The 17,206-nt window shown below is 44.1% G+C and overlaps 2 protein-coding genes across 2 annotated transcripts; both read right to left on the bottom strand.

The window, feature by feature from the left end:
* Positions 1 to 461: 461 nt before the first annotated feature.
* LOC310861151 (uncharacterized protein) lies at positions 462 to 4,973 on the bottom strand. The gene is made up of 3 exons (XM_083768490.1): positions 4,562 to 4,973; positions 1,816 to 2,304; positions 462 to 1,531 (listed from the first exon to the last, which is right to left on the bottom strand). The coding sequence occupies exons 1-3, from the start codon at positions 4,863 to 4,865 to the stop codon at positions 1,029 to 1,031; spliced, it is 1,296 nt and encodes a 431-aa protein (XP_083624616.1). The 5' UTR covers positions 4,866 to 4,973; the 3' UTR covers positions 462 to 1,028.
* Positions 4,974 to 6,114: 1,141 nt separating this feature from the next.
* On the bottom strand, positions 6,115 to 12,364 carry LOC310862004 (uncharacterized protein; the record flags this gene model as incomplete). The annotated part of the gene is made up of 4 exons (XM_083769741.1): positions 6,115 to 7,915; positions 8,942 to 9,199; positions 9,702 to 9,821; positions 12,349 to 12,364. The coding sequence occupies 4 exons, from the start codon at positions 12,362 to 12,364 to the stop codon at positions 6,942 to 6,944; spliced, it is 1,368 nt and encodes a 455-aa protein (XP_083625867.1). The 3' UTR covers positions 6,115 to 6,941.
* Positions 12,365 to 17,206: the final 4,842 nt, after the last annotated feature.

Genomic DNA, 17,206 nt, shown 5'->3' with positions numbered 1-17,206 from the left:
TTACAGAGGCCAGTTTCGAATTGCAGCCATCCGTAGGTGCCCTTTGAGAGCGGTTTTGAAGGAGTCAAGGGATTCACATGTCTTAATGACTGTTGGTAGGGCGTTCCACATTTTGGTGGCATAGGAGCGAAAAGTATTTAGTCCCTTGTTTGTGCCGAATCTGGGTTGTACATGGTTTGTTGCACTCCCTCTGGTGTTGTGGGTGTGGACTTCGTTTACATTAAGGAAGTATTTAGACAGGTACATGGGTATCTTGGTGGTGTATCGAATCTTGTGGACCAGACCCATTGCAAGATGCTGTACTCTGTCGACGACCCTAAGCCATCCCAGCCTGTCAAAGTGGGCAGGGGTGAGGTGGGTTCGGGGGGTGAGGCCAAGTAGGAGCCTGACCAGTTTGTTTTGGGAGGTCTGGAGCCTTGTTTTAAGGGCCTTTGAGGTGCTGTGGTACCAAGAGGTGGATGCATAGTCAAAGAAACCTTGTACGAGGGCTCCTGTTAAGGTCTTCAAGGTGTTTTTGCTGACCAGTGAGGAGATCCTGTAAAGGAATCTTGTTCTTTGATTGACTTTTTTGATTACGTTGGTGGCCATCTTATCACCGGAAAGATTGGCCTCCAGGATGGAACCTAGGTAGGTAATTTGATCTTTTCGTGTGATAATATTGTCACCCACTCTAACCAAGAAGCCATCTGCCTTGCTGAGATTACTATTTGATCCGAAGAGGATGGATTCAGTTTTTCCCAGGTGTAAGGATAGTTTGTTATCAGCGAGCCAGGTGCAGATTCTACCGAGTTCAGAGCTGAGGGTCTTTTCAACCTGCAGTTTGTTCCTGTCCGAGACCAGCAGTGCTGAGTCATCTGCGAACTGGAACAAGTTGCAGTCACAAGCTGATGTCATATCGTTAACATAATAGGAACAGTAAAGGCTTCTTTGTGGAAGACCACAGCTCACTGGGAGGAGGAGGGGGGGGGGCAGTGTTCCGTTCACCTCCACCATCTGTTCTCTCCCCTCCAGGTAGGATTGCATCCAGCTCACTGTTGTGCTATCAAACTTGTGCAACAAACTTCACAAGTAATTGGCCATTCTGCATTGCTACAAACTTTACAAGTAAATGGCCATACCGTTTTATGAATCCGCATGTGACTTTTTAAATTTTTCTTTCGAGAAAACATTTCTCCACAGACTGTACAACTAAAACCTTTCTTCCCTGTGTGAATCATCATGTGCTTCTCCATATTTCCCTTGTGATTAAACGTTTTACAGCACACTGTACAACTAAAACTTTTCTTCCCAGTGTGCATGGAATGAGTTTCTTTCGATGGTTTCAGTCCCTTGTGTGACTTCAGTGTGTTTAAAAATGACTGATATACACCGGGCTGCCACTCATCACTGTCTTCAACCTCTTCTGGTCTTTGAAGTAGCTCCTCCTGCTCATCTTTAATGTGTGGAGGCTCTGGTTCCTCCTGGACTAGACTGGAGCTCTTCTCCTTTTCAGCGGAAAGCTCCTTTTTACACACAGGGAGGTGCAGGACGTCTAGGGAAGAACACACAATGAAAGCAACCATAACACATTTTAATTGTACCTTTTTATTTATTTTTTCATTAAAACACATTCACTGCTATTGACGTAGATCTACATCATAGCCAATTCAGTGGTTGAGAATGAGCACTGATGCCGTAGCTTTATCTGAATGGTTCTTTTTTGTAGGATACAACCTCATGAAACACATTTGAACGACTACAACGACGAAAATTAATAGTGTACTATAAACAGACTGCGAAAATTGAATTAACTAACTGTTAAGTGTCAGTATTTACCAGTATGTCCAGAGATGCCGCTGTTGGTATCGTCTTCCTGGTTCACCTCCAGTTTAATGGTGTTAGGTACAGAGGTTTGGGTGGTGTAAACCTCCTGTTTAATGGTGCTAGGTACACAGGTCTGGGTGATGTAAACTTCCTTTTTAATGTTGTTAGGTACAGAGGTTTGGGTGGTGTAAACCTCCTGTTTAATGGTGCTAGGTACAGAGGTTTGGGTGGTGTAAACCTCCTGTTTAATGGTGCTAGGTACACAGGTCTGGGTGATGTAAACTTCCTGTTTAATGTTGTTAGGTACAGAGGTTTGGGTGGTGTAAACCTGTTTAATGTTGTTAGGTACAGAGGTTTGGGTGGTGTAAACCTCCTGTTTAATGGTGCTAGTAGTAGGTACAGAGGTCTGGGTGGATGTGGATCTTTGCAGTTTGACCATGGTCTCTCCATCTCCGTTCGATGAGACATCATCCAAAACACGTTTCACTGTTTGTCTCAATTCTGGGGAAGAAAAACAAAGTCAAAATATGTTAGGAGGATACACGTCAGACTGTCACCCAGGCGGAGACATATTCATTTGTAAGTGTTTTGACCACCCCTCTAGACCAGAAGTCACGCTGGCTGGACCAGGCTAGTCTCCCATTCGCTTAGAAGCCAGCCAATCATGCAAATATCACCATTAGACCACGTGACTACAAAGTTGATCAGCTCTGCAAGCTGATAAGAATCCACAGCACACCACTGCATACACACGTCTCAGAGAGAGAGAGAGAGAGAGAGAGAGAGAGAGAGTGCGGATGAAAACTAAACTGGATAGACCACCACTGCAAATGATCATCCTACATCTCAAATATAAGTCTACAACCATTTCTCTCAAATTGACCAGTCAAACTAAAATCCACGATTTTAGACACTTTGCTCCAACCTCCAGGGATTGGATGGCTCGTTGAGCACTAATTAACTGCAGCTGTAAATGCTTGGCTTGTGTATGTTGTTTTCTGCAGCCTCCTAGATATTAAGTGGGACGGCGGTGGGCGATGGCTCAAGGCAAGGGTAGTGACCGGATGGGAACCGCAAGGTTGCCAGTTCGAACCCGGGCTCCCCCAAGGTTAGTGTCGAAGACTCTGAAACCCTAATTGCTCCCGATGTGCAGGTTGGTGCCTTGCATGGTTTCCCCCGCCATCGGTGTGAGTGAATTTGTGAATGTAATGCACAATCTAGATTAGTCCGGCAGCCGACAGGCTTCTTTTGTTTAAAGTGGGAAAGTCTTTTTTATTGCTAAAATATTGTGTATATAAACTTCCCTTATGCTTGAAACGTATATTCAGTGATTTCACTTAATTCAAATATCACTTCTTTTTTGTTTTGTTGTTATAATCCTCCCTACTATAGAGCAGAGCCGAAGAGTTTGATCAATCCTCAAGGGGGCCCGTTTTTCATCCTGGTGCTCCTTGAACCAGGCGAGTCTCTTTGGTGAATTCTTGATCAGTGTTATTATGTCATGACTCAAGAACAACTACCATGAAATTCTGACACGCTTTGATGTTGTGGACATCTGGCTAGGTGAAAACAAAAGAAACCCGATTAGCATTTGAGTACTTGGGTGACACTTTTAACACCTCTTGGACGGCCAGCGGAGTAGTCTCTCAAGACAGACTGTTGCCTCGCAACAGTTGAGGAATAACAGGGGAGGCGCTGTTTTCCCGAATATTTGACGATTCTCAGATTGCCGGCGAAGAGGTCCAAAATGTTCGGAATTCCCAGAAAATCTGTAATGTAAATGTAAAATGTCCACGGAAATCTTCATGGGGGCCTAAAGGCCCGGGCCCTGGGAGTCTTCATGGGGGCTGTGGCCCCGTGGCCCCCACAGACTCTACGTGGTTGCTATAGTGTGCTGACCATATAATGAGTCCCCAGTTAACCCCTGGGGTAAAAAAAACCTTTCGTTTTTGGCTAGATGGTCCTTCATCCAATCAGGATAGAGAGGGGCCTTCCGCCAATCATGATCGAGCGGGGGCGGGCCTTGGTGTGCGTGCCTTTTGCGTGTCCTGCCACTGTGCATGTGCACATCCTGTTACCGGGGCAGACCGGGTTTTCACTGAATGCTCCTTTAAATAGCATGTGACGTGTCAAACAAGGGGGTTTTCGTGATTCTGAATACATTCCAAGCATTAGTTTTGCACAAAATACTCTCCTTGGGCTAAAAACAGCCATAGCCACTTGGCCAAAATGTGCTGACCGCGTCATATTTTGTATTGGAATGTATTCAGAATCATAAAAAAACCCTAGTTTGACATGTCACAGTTGTCACATGCTACTAAAAGCATAAGGGAAGTTTGACATTTTTGTCTGCCATAGGATGTTAATGGTAGGGTCACAAGAAACCCCTATAAAAACATTGCCCAATAGTGACAGCCGGTCAGCAAGTAGGCCTAAGTGGATTCATGAATGTATAGACAACATTTTAGGCCAATAAAAAAAGATTAGGCCTATACCAAATTTCCCACCCGTTCAGGTCGACTGCCAGACTATATATAAATGCACCATTTACCTAGAAATTTCCTGTAGAGCAGGGGTCTTCAACAGGGGGTCCTCAGAGTTACTACATGGAGGGCTCCAAAGTTTTGTGTGATAGAACCTATCCTATGAAGTCGTCCTTAGCCCATCGTTTTTTTTCCATTTTTTCTTTATGGAGAACTTCTAATATAACGCTAAGAACCAGAGTATTATATGACATGAAGCATTATGAACCACCAACCTGCTCTATGTAGTCTGATGTGTGGCTGTAGCATCACGTCCAGCAGTTTGTTCTGTAACTTCTGTTTCTCCAGCAGATTTTCTAGTGTCTCCATCTCTCTCTGGAAGAGGTTGAACATGAAATCTCTCAGCGCGCCGAGGCGCACGAACAAAATCATTCGGACATTATGCGTCACACTACAAACATCATCGCCAAGCGGTTTGTCCAAAACGCACAATATCTCCTCTCCCATCAACGTCATGTGTTCATTTATCTTCAGCCGTACAGACTCCATTTGACTCCTTTTACCTCCTGTAGGAGACATTCTCACCAACAGAACTGTAATATACTAATATAATGTGTTATATAATGTATAAAGCTCGCTCTCTGTACTTCCCAGGTTGAGGATTGCAACGCCACTATGCTGAAAACTTTTCAGTGAAAAGGCCATGGGAAAAGGCTCATGAAAATATAAATATAAACATAAACAACACGCATTTACTTCCGGGTTAACGACGCGGCATGAGCAGCAAAGGATGCGGTTCAGGCACTGTTGCCTTTCGCCACCTGGTGGAGGAGGTGTGCAAAAGATGGATGGATGGATGGAAGTGATCAGTTTGCACAAAGTACAAAGGTACTACAATGATTGGGCCATGATGGCTTGTTCCCACTGTGGCCACAGATTAGATAGAGATACAGACAGAGACAGACAGACAGACAGACACAGACAGACAGACGGCATCTGAAACGTTTAGGTTTTAGTTGACTACATCTATAGTTGATTTATATGTTATGTTTATTTATTTGACATGGACATCACAATCACATAGCACGAGCATGTATATAGCACGAGTTCTAGTTCTGTTTTCAACACCTGTCCACATTGATTGATTGATGTATTTATTCAATGTGTAGAATGGGTACATTTCAAACGAAAGCGCAACTCAATACAAAAACTGCTGTAACTGTGGACGACACCATAAAGCATAAGAGACGTACAAATATACACTTCAATATAAAAAAACAGGAAATCATCATAGAAGGGAAAAAGGGAAAAACATAGGCCTATACAAGGGGACCTTTCTAAAATAGAATACCACTATAGTCTAAAACCCAAATGCATTAACCTGTGAAACAAAACAAAACCAGATTGATTGATTGATTTATTAACAGTTTGCAGAATTACAGTACATTTCAAGTACAACTGTACAACTCAATACAAAAACTGTTAACAGTGAGTGGACAACACCATAAAGCATTACAATTGTTTACAATAGGGCCCACCATTTTCAATTCATCAAAACATTTAGAGACATACAAATATACACAATATAAAGTCAAAAGGAAATCATCATAGGAGGTCCAAAGGGAAAAGAAACATATACAGTGAGGGGGAACAGGGATGGGTGGGGGATTTTTTCGAATTGCAGCCGTCCGTATAGGTGCCCTTTGAGAGCAGTTTTGAAGGAGTCAAGGGATTCAAATGTCTTAATGACTGTTGGTAGGGCGTTCCACATTTTGGTGGCATAGGAGCAAAAATGAATTTAGTCCCTTGTTTGTGCCGAATCTGGGTTGCACATGGTTTGTTGAACTCCCTCTGGTGTTGTGGGTACTGTGGACTTCGTTTACATTAAGGAAGTATTTAGACAGGTACATGGGTATCTTGGTGGTGTAGCAAATCTTGTGGACCAGACCCATTGCAAGGTGCTGTACTCTGTCGTCAACCCTAAGCCATTCCAGCCTGTCAAAGTGGGCAGGGGTGAGGTGGGTTCGGGGAGTGAGGCCAAGTAGTAGCCTGACCAGTTTGTTTTGGGAAGTCTTGTTTTTAGGGCCTTAGAGGTGCTGTGGTACCAGGAGGTGCAAGCGTAGTCGAATAAACCTTGTACGAGGGCTCCTGTTAGGGTCTTCAAGGTGTTTTTGTTGACCAGTGGGGAGATCCTGTAGGCCTATAGGAATCTTGTACTTTGGTTGACCTTTTTGATTACGTTGGTGGCCATTTTATCACCGGAAAGATTTGCCTCCAGGATGGAACCTAGGTAGGTAATTTCATCTTTTCGTGTGATAATATTTAAACTAGTATTTGTCATTCCTGTTTGAACGTTTTATTTATTCAAAATAAATACATTGATTGTGTACAGATCCGAGTGTGCAACGCTTCCCTTAATTTTTTTCATTTATTCTGGAGGAAAAATATAATACAAATAAAAACTAAACAAAGTAATCGATCATAAATTGTAAATAATCAAGGCACATGTTATACATAATGGTGAAGTCATACTGTGTAAGTTCCAGCCCTACATGTGTCTGATATAATATATCATCTCAGATTCTCCTTTGAAAAATGCATTTGTTTCTGTTGAACTAACAGCATTTGGACCAAAGCGTTTTCCACAAACTGACGCTAAGGGTTATGAGTCCTCATGTGTGTTTTTAGATTACTCGATTGACAAAAGGCTTTGTTACAAACTTCACAGCTAAGGGGCTTTTCTCCTGTATGAGTTCTCATGTGTATTTTCAGATGATCGTTGCCACGAAAGCCTTTGTTACAAACTGTACAAGTCATGGGTTTTTCTCCCGTATGAGTCATTGTGTGTTTCTTCAGAGCACACTTTTGAGTAAAGCCTTGGTCACAAACCGTACAAGTATATGGCCGTTCCCCCGTATGAGTCATCATGTGTATTTTCAGATGGCTCCTGTGAATACAGCCGTGGCCACACACTGTACAAATAAAGGACTTTTCCCCTGTATGGGTCTTCATGTGTGGTTTTAGTTGACACAGCTGCCTAAAGCCTTTTTTACAAACTTCACAAGTATAGGGCTTTTCCCCTGTGTGAGTCCTCATGTGTATGTTTAGATCACATTTCTGAATACAACAGTGGCCACAAACTGTACATGTAAAGGGCTTTTCCCCTGTATGGGTCTTCCAGTGCGTTTTCAGATTCCATGAGTGTCTAAAGCCTTTATTGCAAACTTCACAAGCAAAGGGCCTTTCCTCTGTGTGAGACTTCATGTGCTTGTTCAGATCTGCCTTACGACCGTACAGTTTGCCACACACCGCACAGCTAAAACGTTCCTTCCCTGCCATGTGATCCTGGTCTCGGTTCTTGGGGGGACGCCCCCGCCTTGGCATGGAGTGAGTTTCTTGTGTTTTCATGTGTTCATCAGTTGAGTTGCTGGCTACAGGCCCTGTGTCTCTGTCTTCGCCATCACCATCATCATCACTTTTCACTGCTAGTATTGTCAGCATTGGCCCATCAACCTCTTCTGGCCTTTCCTGTTTAAAGTGTGGAGGTTGTGATATCTCGTGGACCAGACTGGAGCTCCTCTCCTCTTCAGAGGAAACCTCCTCTTTACACACAGGGAGTTGCAAGGAGTCTAGGGAAAAGACACAATGAAAGCAAACGCTTGATGACATATTTTAACTTAAAGATTTCTTTCATAACCGTGCGACTGATGGCAACCAATCGACACATGTATCATTGCAAAACGTCTGCCATAATCAGAACTATTTTTAAGGGGCGCTAGCCCGTTCTATAGACAGCTTTTGTCTCAAGATTTGCCATTGACAATAAAAGGGGAATTTAGGTCAAATGTCCGCTAAATCTTGTCCCGACACGTCTCAATATTTGCCACTGACAATGAACAGAGAAATTACATCAGAATTCTGCTAAATATGACGCCAATTAAACATCAAAACATTAAACGCCATTGACATTGATGGGAAAACTTAGGTCATATGTAAACGAGCAAATCAGCTAACAAATCACATGTTGGTTGGCTTGGCCAATAAGGGACCACCTCATGTACATCATGTAGAAATGTCAAATGTCCGCCAACATAAATTGATGTACGATGACAAGAGCGCCCCTCATTTCACACCGGTGTGATTTATTATTATTTTTAAACTTTGTTTTTATTTTTCGGTAAACAGGTGGGTCATGTTGGGCATCACAGTACATTTCGTAATTGTTACAAGTCATTTGTTACATTTCTATTATTAACTTTCATTGTGTTACAGTTCCAGGAGAGTAAGGGAATCCTCTTTGAGTAGTTTCAGTTCTTCTTAGTCCGTTCGTTCCCAGTTACAGGGTTCATGATAATTATACATCGGTATTCCATTTCTTGCTTTGTTGCTTAAATTAAATAAATCTTCTCGTAGGGAGCTCTCCGTGGTTTTGATCAGATGGATATACTAAGCTCTTAATTTCTGACTTCTGACCTGCCTCTCGTTCAATAATATGAATGTGAGGGACCATCGAGCGATTTTATCGAAACGAGAGAAAGGTAAGCAAGCAAAAACAAAAATTCCCGGAACGGTGGCCATAGCTTCCCGGCACCCTGAGCTTCTATTTTGAAGGAATCCCGGTGCTGATTGTGTTAAGGTGATGTGGTGTTCTGTACCCAGTAGGAGGTGGTCGTCGGCGTCGTTTCCGTCGCTCTCAGAGCTGGACGTGCTGTGGGAGGGGCTGCGGGGCCTCTTCCTCTGCCTGGGACTGGGAGGGGACACCTGGCCCGTCCCTGCCGTGTGCATGGCCAGGTCCTGGTTCCTGGCGGGGCGCCCGGGCCGCCTGCAGCAGGGTGGTCCGGCTGATTTAGTGTTCTTCTTGGTGAGGAGAACAGCGGTCCGAGGCCCCACCCCCGGTGCCAACGTCCTCCGATCTGTGGTGAGACATTTTCGGAAATGTTCTATATTCTTTACCAATCATGTTCTAAATGTGTTTATTGTGTCATACATAGGTAGGAGCCCTTTGGGCTTCTTGCCTCCTCCTAGCACCTTTGCTTTTATATATATATATATTTTTAAGCTTTAATTTGAATTATTATTCCGCAGCTAGCTCACTATCTACAGCATGGCCGGTAGAAATGAAACTCATAACCAATGGCCAAAGGATTGCACTCATAGGCAAACAAAATGCCTCAAATTGTGAACATGGCGTCCTTGAAGGGCCTAGGAAGAAATTGCAAGCTTTTCACATAGCAGAGGAGGCTGAAAACCGGCCAAAAGAAACACACATCCAATAACCTAAGTAGGCTGGGTGCCGGATCAAAACAGTCACATATTACAAACTTACTTAAGATACAACTGGGAGCATCAAATTGCTGTGCAGACTTTTTATTCTTAATAACCTTTTCACATTGAACTTAGGCACACATAACCTACCTGACCTGGCAGAGACCTGTGCTCCGAGGAGCACCTTTTCTAGTTCAATCTGTGGAGGTCGTGGTTCCTCCTCCTGGACCAGACTGGAGCTCCTCTCCTCCTCATGTTCAGGTGAAACCTCTTTACACACAGACAGGAGGACAGAAAGAGTACCATCAGCACCACACACAACTCAAAGTGTAGTTCAGCTAGCTCATGGTCCATAGCTCTATAATAAGGAATAATAAGGAATTGCATTTTTTTTGCGCTTTTCCAAGTGCTCAAAGCGCTTTACAATGGTTCATTCATTCATACATGGAGGTGAAGCAGCGAACAGTCGATGCCAGCGTCCTCTCTTCTCACATTCACACACCAATGGTGGCGAGCTCACACCGACCGACTCATTGTAGGCAACGTAGGGTTCAGTGTCTTGCCCAAGGACACTTCGACATGTGGACAGGAGGAGCTGGGATTCGAACCGCCAACCCTTGTATCATTGGACGACCTGCTCTACCTCCTGAGCCACAGCCGCCATAATGCATTAGAGCAGTGGTTTTCAACCCTTTTCATATCAAGTTCCATTATTTATTCGGCACTTGAGCCACGCCGACGGACCACCATTTGCTGAGATGTAGCCTCTCAGTCCCAAAACTGAAGAATATTTTGTTATCGTTGGCCTAAGATTTTGTCCACAATTCAATGCTGTTGGCAAACGTCGATCAAAATAACAATTCTTCTCTACATTCTCTAATTGTGTAGATTTCTTGTAAATTAAGTAATGCAAATAATGTAACAGTTACATTATTTGCATTACTTAATTTACAACGTGTTGTCTCCAACCAGCTCTCATCTCTCACAGAACAACCTGCTGGATCCCAACCAGTCCGGATTCAAAAAGGCCCACTCCACAGAAACTGCCCTGCTGGCAGTCACAGAAGCACTACATGCTCCCCTTGCTGCTTCCCACTCTGCAGTCCTGATTCTCCTAGACCTATCAGCAGCATTTGACACAGTGAACCACCAGCTGCTCCTAGACACCCTAGCGGATTTAGGCATCGGTGGGATGGCACTAAAGTGGTTCTCCTCCTACCTCACCGACCGGAGCTACCAGGTTTCCTGGAAAGGTTTGCCATCATCGTCCCGAACCCTCCAAACTGGGGTCCCACAGGGATCTGTACTTGGTCCCCTTCTTTTCTCACTGTACACTAAATCCCTTGGCATTATCATCTCTGCTCACAATATATCCTATCACTGCTATGCCGATGACACAAAACTGTTTCTATCCTCCCCCCCTCTGCCACTCAGGTGGAAGAGTGCATCACTGCATGCCTGGCTGACATCTCAGTGGATGTCCTCCAACCACCTCAAGCTGAACCCAGACAAGACTGAGCTTCTCTTCTTCCCAGCTAAGTCCTGCCCTATGCGGGAGCTAACTATTTCCGTAGACAACGCCCTGGTAATGTCTGTCCCAACAGCCAGGAACCTTGGTGTTGTCCTGGACAGTCAGCTCTCGTTCAAAACTCACAGCTGTCACTCGATCCTGTAGGCATGTGCACTGATCCAAAATGCTGCAGCTCGCTTGGTCTTCAACCAGCCAAAATTCTCACATGTCTCCCCCCTGCTCCGCTCCCTCCACTGGCCCCCGGTCGCTGCCCGCACAGAATACAAAACTCTGATGCTGGCATTCAAAGCAACCAAAGGTATAGCTCCCCCATATCTTGCAAGTATGATTGAACCCTACAAACCCTCCCGCGCACTCAGATCAGCCAACACAGAGAAGCTGGAAGTACCCTCACTAAAAAAAAATGGGACAACGGTACACACGTCCCAAACTCTTCTCCCTTCTGGCTCCAAAACTGTGGAATGCACTTCCCGTTGCAGTCAGAACTGCAGCATCACTCCCAATCTTCTGCCGTAGTCTGAAAACCCACCTTTTCAGACTCCATCATGGCCCATAGCACTTACCCTACCCCTTTAGATAGCACTTTTGTAGACTTGGATAGCATTTGATACAGACTTATAGCATGTTATGTAGACAGCACTATAATTGCATTGTATGTAGTCATAGCACGTCATAGTACATATCACATATGTATAGCATAGTATATATGTATAGTTTAATTATATAGATATTCCACTGTTACGTTCTTAGCTTACGCATGTTTCATGATAAATGCTTTTTATATGTGATGTATTCCCATGGTTCTTTTGTTCTTGCTTAATTTACGCTCTGGATTTAGCGTCTGCTAAATGCCTAAATTGTAAATTCTACAAGAAATCTACACAATTAGATAATGTAGAGAAGATCTATATGGGTCCATTTTTGGTTACCAACTCTCCATCATTTAGCTGGGGACCACCTGGAACCTCCTCAAGGACCACTGGTGGTCCCCGGGCCACTGGTTGAAAACCACTGCATTAGAGCTATGGTCCAGAGGTATAGTTCAGCAGCTATAACTCTTAAACGCGTAAACATGTGTTTAAAATGATGAGACATGGTCAAACCTGCTCTGTGTAGTGTCTCCATCTCTCTCTGGAAGATATGTTGCATGTCACACACTACAGACATCAACAACGCAAAACACACAACAATTAAATATCTCCTCTCCCACCGACGTCATGTGTTCATTTATCTTCAGCCGTACAGACTCCATTTGACTCCTTTTACCTCCTTTAGGAGACATTTCAATTGGTTAATTAATACTCATTACTCATGTGTAAAGAATAGAGTTATTATCGCTCGAGGATCAACAATTCCACCGCTTAATAACGGCCACAGAAAATAAACAACACAGCCATAGGCGGCAGCGTCTAGTGAGCTAATCTAGTGAGCTAATTTAAGACTTCCGGTGGACGATCTCTTCAAAATAAGAGTACCCTCTAGAGTATTGAAAAAAAGTTTAATTTGCACATTAAAACTACAAATTAAGCATTTAAATGATGCTATATGATGCTATAAGACACACATTATGTTTCTGTGTAAGAATAAGTAATTAAATCCTTATAATAATAATAATAATAAAGTTATCTAAATGGATAAATGCTATTCACTGGAGTGCATGGACTTTATAAAGTGGACACTGGACAAAAGACGGCTCCGCAAGGCAACTATCTGGACATACCCACGCGTTCGGGGAGATGTCCTATACCACACCCCACTCTCCGCTAAGCGGGAGAGGTGTAAAATTCACAGCAGCAGACCTTCTACTGGGGTCAATGCTGACAAAAAGTACCGTTTCCGGACCCAGAATGGACACTGGACAAAGAGGCCTCCGCGAGGCAACTATCTGGACATACCCACACGTTCGGGGAGATGTCCTCTACCACACCACACTCTCCGCTAAGCGGGAGAGGTGTAAAATTCACAGCAGCAGACCTTCTACTGGGGTCAAGGCTGACAAAAAGTACAGTTTCCGGACCCAGAATGGACACTGGACAAAAGACGGCTCCGCGAGGCAACTATCTGGACATACCCACGCGTTCGGGGAGATGTCCTGTACCACACCCCACTCTCCGCTAAGCGGGAGAGGTGTAAAATTCACAGCAGCAGACCTTCTACTGTGGTCAACGCTGAAAAAAGTACCGTTTCCGGACCCAGAATGGACACTGGACAAAGAGGCCTCCGCGAGGCAACTATCTGGACATACCCACGCGTTCGGGGAGATGTCCTCTACCACACCACACTCTCCGCTAAGCGGGAGAGGTGTAAAATTCACAGCAGCAGACCTTCTACTGGGGTCAATGCTGACAAAAAGTACCGTTTCCGGACCCAGAATGGACACTGGACAAAGAGGCCTCCGCGAGGCAACTATCTGGACATACCCACGTGTTCGGGGAGATGTCCTCTACCACACCCCACTCTCCGCTAAGCGAGAGAGGTGTAAAATTCACAGCAGCAGACCTTCTACTGGGATCAACGCTCAAAAAAGTGCTGTGCCTTGGGGCATTGACATGAAATCACTTTCTCTACGCAAGCTAAGTCAGGTCAAGGAGTTACCTCTAGCTTTGGAATGGGTGTCACTTGTGTGCGTTGATTGCATCTGTCTGTGCATTTATGCATTTGTTTGTCCTGACGAAACTTGATTATTTCTCGACTGTTTATTTTCTCGTATGACACGACATAGAAACTACTTGTGACTACTGTCTTTGTGTGCTGTCGAGCGGATGTTCTTTGCATCAGCTCAAAGGTATAGCCTGCTGTGTCATTCGATTCATTTGTCCAGATATGCCATTTATGATCTTTAAGGATGTACAATGACGCATATGGTGGCCTGTCGAAAAATACACACATACTGGTCAAAGCATACTCATTTTGGTGGTACAGACAGGATAAATTGAACGTTTTTTGAATTTTTGTGCCAGCTCTTAACAGGAGAAGTAAGGTCTGTGGGCTGTTAATTACTTCATATGTTGATAAGCTCTTTTCCTGCTGACATGTTTCACATTGTTCAGATTGAGCAGGTAATATTTGTGCAATAGTGTCTAAGATGCCTTTTTGTGACACGTCAAGTGGCTGCACTATGAATTGTGACATGTTCTTTGTAGATGGTAAGGCCTTGTCACCACATTGAGTACAACTATACAGACTAAGACTTTTCAGGCAAAGCAGGTCATCTCCAAGGAAAGGAGACCGAAGTGTGTATTCTACAAAGCTGTTTAATATGGTGCATACTTCTGTCCTAGAACATTTCTGAGACACTAATGACACTGATGTGTTGGCTAGATTGAATTTCTCAAGTTTCCGTCTAAATGTTGAGTCCTGCGCTGCTGCTTCTTCAAGCCGTGTGTGACATTTTTTGATAGCAGATGTCTGTTGTAGAAATGTTAGAATTGGTAATGGTATAGCTTCACACATATTGTCATTTAGACTTTCATTGCATAAAACCACATCATCATCATCTTCTTCCAAATTGTCCTCCGTTATTGTTCTGTTAATTGCTTTCAACTGTCCAGGCACAGAATGTACAGATGTCTGTATGTTTTGCTTGAACAACTGTGTGGACACCACACATACTCAACCAAACTACTAGTTTGTGTATAAAATCTAATGGGTCATTGTGCATTCCTAAGGCCAAGTAAGATGCTATTCACTAGTTGTTGAGTGACACCACAGATTGTTTTGCAATCAAATGTGTGACCTGGATTTTGAAAAAACGCTTGAATGAGAGCTGCTAAATTCCCCGGCATAGATGACAACTGAACCATCGAAGTAGGTGTCAATGGTTTCAATTTATCTTGTACTACTTGTAGATGCAGTATACCCACGCGTTCGGGGAGATGTCCTGTACCACACCCCACTCTCCGCTAAGTGGGAGAGGTGTAAAATTCACGGCAGCAGACCTTCTACTGAGGTCAACGCTCAAAAAAGTGCTGTGCCTTGGGGCATTGACAATTATTTAATTAACGAATTAAATAACTTTATTTTATTCTGAAGGCAACCGGATGTCTTAAATTAGCTAGCTCTCAGACAGGAAGTTCTAAATTAGCTCATAAGACGGAGCCAAATATCTGTCTGAGAGTGGAGCCTGCCTGGCAAATGACATGGGGGGTCCTTTTTGTGGGCTTGGCCGAAAGTGGGCGTTACCAAAAGGTGGGCGTGGCCATGGCCGCCAGAAGTCTGTCAGATTTTGACATTTTTTGACAGCTTCAAATTAGTGTTAAACATAATATAACCCAATTGACTCCAGTCCTCTCTGTTTAATATATCTATAATGAAACTATATAAACTATGCATATACCATGAAGTGCTATGACTACTAGCTCTGGTCCATAGCTCTAATGCGTTTCATTTAGAGCTATGTTACTCTAAACTTCCCCGCTCGCATGAATGCAGACCAGCCTCTACTCTTTGGCGTAAATAAAAAGAACGTAAAGTAATTTCACAATTGACATTGTAGGCAATAATTAATAACGGTATGGCACCAGGCCAAAGCCATGGGGATAGAGTATGTTTTGCACTCTGAGTGAGTGTGTGTGTGTGTGTGTGTGTCCGTCAGTTTGTTAACAGCTAATCTCCAGCACCATTAACCCGGTCGATGCCAAATTTTGCACACACACTCCCTGGATGCCAACGATGAACCTCTGTCCCAAATTTTCCAGAACGGCCTGTATAGCACCACACATTTTTGTATGCCCTCCGAGACTATGGACTATAGCCTTTCGCTTTTCCGCGATTTAACCTTTTTTCAAATCGTGAACAATGATGAAGAATCGCGCACTATAGCATGCCACTTAATGACCTTGGGGTCATCAAGGTCATTGATATTGATCAATAACCTTGAGCAGTATAAATTACCTTCAATAAGACTAGTAAATGACCTTGACCAGTATAAATGACCTTGACAAGTACAAATGACCTTGACCAGTATAAATGACCGTGACCAGTATATGACTGACCAGTATAACCTATGCGGTCCGTGACCATGGACTATAGCCTTTCGCTTTTCCTTGATTTTCACCTTTTTTTTAAATCCTCAACAATGATGAAGAATCGCACACAATAGCGCGCCGCTCAATGACCTGAGACCATGGACCAATGAACCATGTAAATATAACACATTGAGCAGGGCACTGCAGGGAGTTGAACCCCGTTCCGGTAAACCAGAAGTCCGACACCAGTGCCTTAGTTTTTGTGTTGTTGTTCATTTACAGGTCCAGGTGTGCATACGCATGTGCGCCTGTGCGTGTGTAGGTGCATTTGTGCATGTCTGTGCACGCTTCAATGACCACTGTTGGACCCCATGGGGATCAAGGACCTCAGGGAGCCACCCATAATTCACAACGGTCACAGCGAACTCTGTTGCATCACAACTGTTGGCCACCAGTTGTGACCAAGACCGCCACCAACCCACAGGAGAATACCATCGCACAGTGGTATCAGACCAACCACAATCAGCCAGCCTTCAAACCAAACCCTTCGACCTAGAAGAACGTGAAACTGCAATGGGAAAGTTGAAACCCGGAAAAGCAGCAGGGATTGATGACCTACTAGCAGAAATGATACAGCACCTGGGACCTAACGGAAAGACCTGGCTTGTGGGGATGCTGAACACATGCATAGCACAGAAAACCATCCCTTCTGTCTGGAAAAAGGCCAAAGTGGTTGCAATCCCTAAACCTGGCAAAGACCCATTATCCCCAAAGAGCTACCGACCCATTTCCCTCCTCTGCATCACCTACAAGCCTATCCCGTCACACCAAATTGGTCGACACAGCCCTAAATGACACCTGTGGCATCATCATAGGATGCATCAAGACAACACCTGACCCTGTCCCAACACCTGTTTACATTCGAGGGTCGCCGGTCCTCTCGAACGGAACAGTTTAACGTCATGCCCAGGACGAAAAGATATAGAGAACACCAACATGACAAATAACAGCAGGAAGGCATGGGCCACAATCCACCGTCTTGGCAAAGACCACACCACCCATAATTCACAACGGTCACAGCAAACTCTATTGCATCACAACTGGTGTAGTTATTGGATGGAGCCCGCACACCACCAAAAAAAAGAAAAACAACATAC

The sequence above is a fragment of the Protomyctophum parallelum genome (assembly GCF_964188405.1).
Source record: "Protomyctophum parallelum genome assembly, chromosome: 7".
NCBI lineage: Eukaryota > Metazoa > Chordata > Actinopteri > Myctophiformes > Myctophidae > Protomyctophum > Protomyctophum parallelum.
The sequence above is the reverse complement of the archived record's forward strand: the minus strand, read 5'-3'. Positions and strand labels throughout refer to the sequence as shown.

Coding starts and splice junctions, on each gene's coding strand:
- LOC310861151 (XM_083768490.1), bottom strand. CDS start 4,865: ATGTCTCCTACAGGAGGTAAAAGGAGTCAAATGGAGTCTGTACGGCTG. Junction 2,305..4,561: donor CATCAGACTACATAGAGCAG/GTTGGTGGTTCA, acceptor TTTCTTCCCCAG/AATTGAGACAAACAGTGAAA. Junction 1,532..1,815: donor CGGCATCTCTGGACATACTG/GTAAATACTGAC, acceptor GTTCTTCCCTAG/ACGTCCTGCACCTCCCTGTG.